The 2,911-nt window shown below is 37.8% G+C and overlaps 1 protein-coding gene across 1 annotated transcript; it reads left to right on the top strand.

The window, feature by feature from the left end:
- Positions 1-1,149: 1,149 nt before the first annotated feature.
- Positions 1,150-2,680, top strand: LOC130101140 (gastrula zinc finger protein XlCGF8.2DB-like). The gene is made up of 2 exons (XM_056266727.1): positions 1,150-1,223; positions 1,480-2,680. The coding sequence occupies exons 1-2, from the start codon at positions 1,169-1,171 to the stop codon at positions 2,505-2,507; spliced, it is 1,083 nt and encodes a 360-aa protein (XP_056122702.1). The 5' UTR covers positions 1,150-1,168; the 3' UTR covers positions 2,508-2,680.
- The last annotated feature ends 231 nt before the right edge of the window (positions 2,681-2,911 follow it).

The following is a 2,911-nucleotide window of genomic DNA, read 5'->3' as shown; positions in this document are numbered from 1 at the left end:
TGGCTGCAACTTTGAACACATCCCAGTCTGTTAGAGCAAAACAGTCCTGCAAAATGACCTCAGTCTTTGGGGTCCAATGCTTATCCTGATTAATGACAGGATTTGTTTGTTTGAGTCTTTGTCTGTAAACCGAGTACAGAAACAAAGAAATGTTGTCTGAGAGTCCAAAATGGGGGCGGGGTGCAGCCCTATATGCACCACGTATGTTACTGTAAACATTGTCTAGTGTGTTTTTATTTTTATTTCATTTTTGAGCGGGAACATCAAAAGTGTGGCCATGTGCCATTTTTTACAAAAACAACATGAGGAAAACCCACATTCCTAACAGAAAACATATGTTAATTTAATTTAAATGTAATTAAACCTAATCCAGTATCAATTCAGTAACTTATCTTTTATTTTTCCAGATCTGGTCCTGTGGGCGTCAGTATCACACAGTGATCACAGTTCATACCTGCTGTGAAGCCCCTCCCACAACAATTCACCAATAAATACTGGGAATACTCGCATCATCCTACAAGAGAAGGACAAACTCCAGGAGTAGCAGCTGAAATCTGTGTGACTGTTAACCCTCTGGGCTTCTTTGTTTAGGGGTTACACTTGGCTTCCTTTCGGTCAAAAAAGACCGAAGCCTTAAAATGTAACTTTTTTTTTCCCCCAGGAAAACCATTCAAATATATTTTTGTTCAATAATATTTTCTTATTATTATTTAGAATTTTTAAAGATTTTTATGATGCTTTGCTATTTTTATATAGTTTGTGTCTTATAGGGTGTCTTATTTGCACTCTTGATGTTTTAGAGTGTCACCCCTTCATTGCTGTACACTTTTTTTCTGCACAGTGGCTGATCTGTAGTTTGTACCACCAAAAGTTTCTCTGAGTTTTCCTATTTTTTTTCGTATTTCCCATTCATTTCCTATGTCGGTCATTTTTGACCGAAAGGAAGCTAAGTGTGACTATTTTTTTTACGACCCTTTAACATATCCGAATCATCTCCTTGATTTTTTTGTGTGTTCACATAGGTAATACAACAAAAGTCACCAAGTTTCATCCCCCTCCGATGAAGCAAAAAAATTAAACATTTCAAAACGTATACTGTTTCGGTCATTTTTGAACGAAGAAGCCCAGAGGGTTAAAGATGGAGTATATTAAAGAGGAGATTGAAGACATGAGTGATCCAGAACCATCCAGAATAAAACATGAAGATACTGAGGAACAAATAGGTTGGTGTCCATTTTTGATTCTTCATTGTTGACTGCTTTCGTAGCTCTAAAATATGGATTACAAATGATAGAGAAATGAATACTAATGATCAGAAGCCACTTTTAATCGCATTAACAAGTGAATGATAGAACCAAACTTTGCACATTAAAGATACTTTATACTGACAGGTGTCTTGTTTTCTGCTTGTTAAGTGTTTTAAATTCTCACATTTAACCTCATTGAACTGATTCTAACTGATTAATACATTTATTTTAGACCAGATGGAAGTGAAGGAGCAAATACAGAAACTAAATGAAATGAAGAAACTCTGCGACTTCAAAACTCAAGGAACAAAAGCCAAAAAGTTGCACTCCTGCTCTCAGTGTGGAAAGAGTCTCCAAAAGAAAATAAACCTTACGATACACATGAGAATTCACACTGGAGAGAAACCGTATACATGCACTCAGTGTGGAAAGAGTTTTACTCAAGCATCAAATCTCAGTAAACATCTACACATTCACTCTGGAGAAAAACCATTCAAGTGTGATCAGTGTGGTAAAGGTTTTAATTCATCATCAAATCTAATACAACACCTCAAAGTTCATTCAGATGAGAAGCCTCACTTGTGTTCTTTCTGTGGAAAGAGTTTTTCACGGATGGACAGTTTTAAACTTCACCAGAAAATACATACCGGTGTGAGAGATTATGTGTGTTGCGACTGTGGGAAGAGCTTTACTGCATCCTGTGAACTGAAACGGCACCAAAGGTTTCACACTGGAGAGAAACCGTATACATGCACTCAGTGTGGAAAGAGTTTTTCTCGAGCATCAGGTCTCAGTGTTCATCTGCTCCGTCACTCTGGAAAAAAAACTTTTAACTGCGTTCAGTGTGGTAAATATTTTATTTTGTCATCAGATCTAAAAGACCACCTGAAAGTTCATTCAGATGAGAAGCCTTATGCGTGTTCTCTCTGTGGAAAGAGTTTTCCACGGCTGAAGAGTTTTAAACAACACCAGAAAACACATGATGAAGTGAGAGATCATGTGTGTTGTGAATGTGGGAAGAGATTTACTAGAGCTGATTGTCTGAAACGTCACCAACAAACTCATACTGGAGAAAAACCTTACAAGTGCTCATATTGTGACAAGAGTTTTGCTCGGTTGGGACGTCTAAAATCACATGAGCGAATTCATACTGGAGAGAAGCCGTATATCTGTACTCTGTGTGAGAAGAGTTTCAAAGATGCAACAGGTTTAAAAAAGCATACGTTTATTCACACTGGGAAAAAAACTATTTTACTGTGATCAGTGAGGTAAAAATTTGTCATCAAGTCTAAAACAACACCTTGTAGGAAACTCAGAAGCGAAGACCAGGAGACTTGGTTGTAACTTTATCAGGATTCTTTATTGAGGACACGAGCTGTCGGTAGATGCAGTCATCAAGTCTAAGGCAGTGTTGTAGTTTATATACTTTTAGAGGGGAGTGCTTAGAAATGGAGACAAAGCACCTGGGTTACGACCTTAAACATGCTTAGGAACCCACCATAGACTCTAGACTAGAGTGTTACCAATCCTAATCCAATCAGCATAAGTATTCAAAGACTGGGACAGGGGCTCCGAGAGCCATTAAAGACAAATGGTCAGAGTCTCAGTAATTGACTCATTTAACTTACAATAGAGAGAACAGGAATGGCAGGAATCTCTTGCAG

The sequence above is a fragment of the Rhinichthys klamathensis genome, unplaced genomic scaffold (genome assembly GCF_029890125.1).
Source record: "Rhinichthys klamathensis goyatoka isolate OS25496 unplaced genomic scaffold, OSU_Roscu_1.1 h1tg000253l_1, whole genome shotgun sequence".
Classification (NCBI taxonomy): domain Eukaryota; kingdom Metazoa; phylum Chordata; class Actinopteri; order Cypriniformes; family Leuciscidae; genus Rhinichthys; species Rhinichthys klamathensis.
This window is presented reverse-complemented; position numbering and strand designations above follow the sequence as displayed.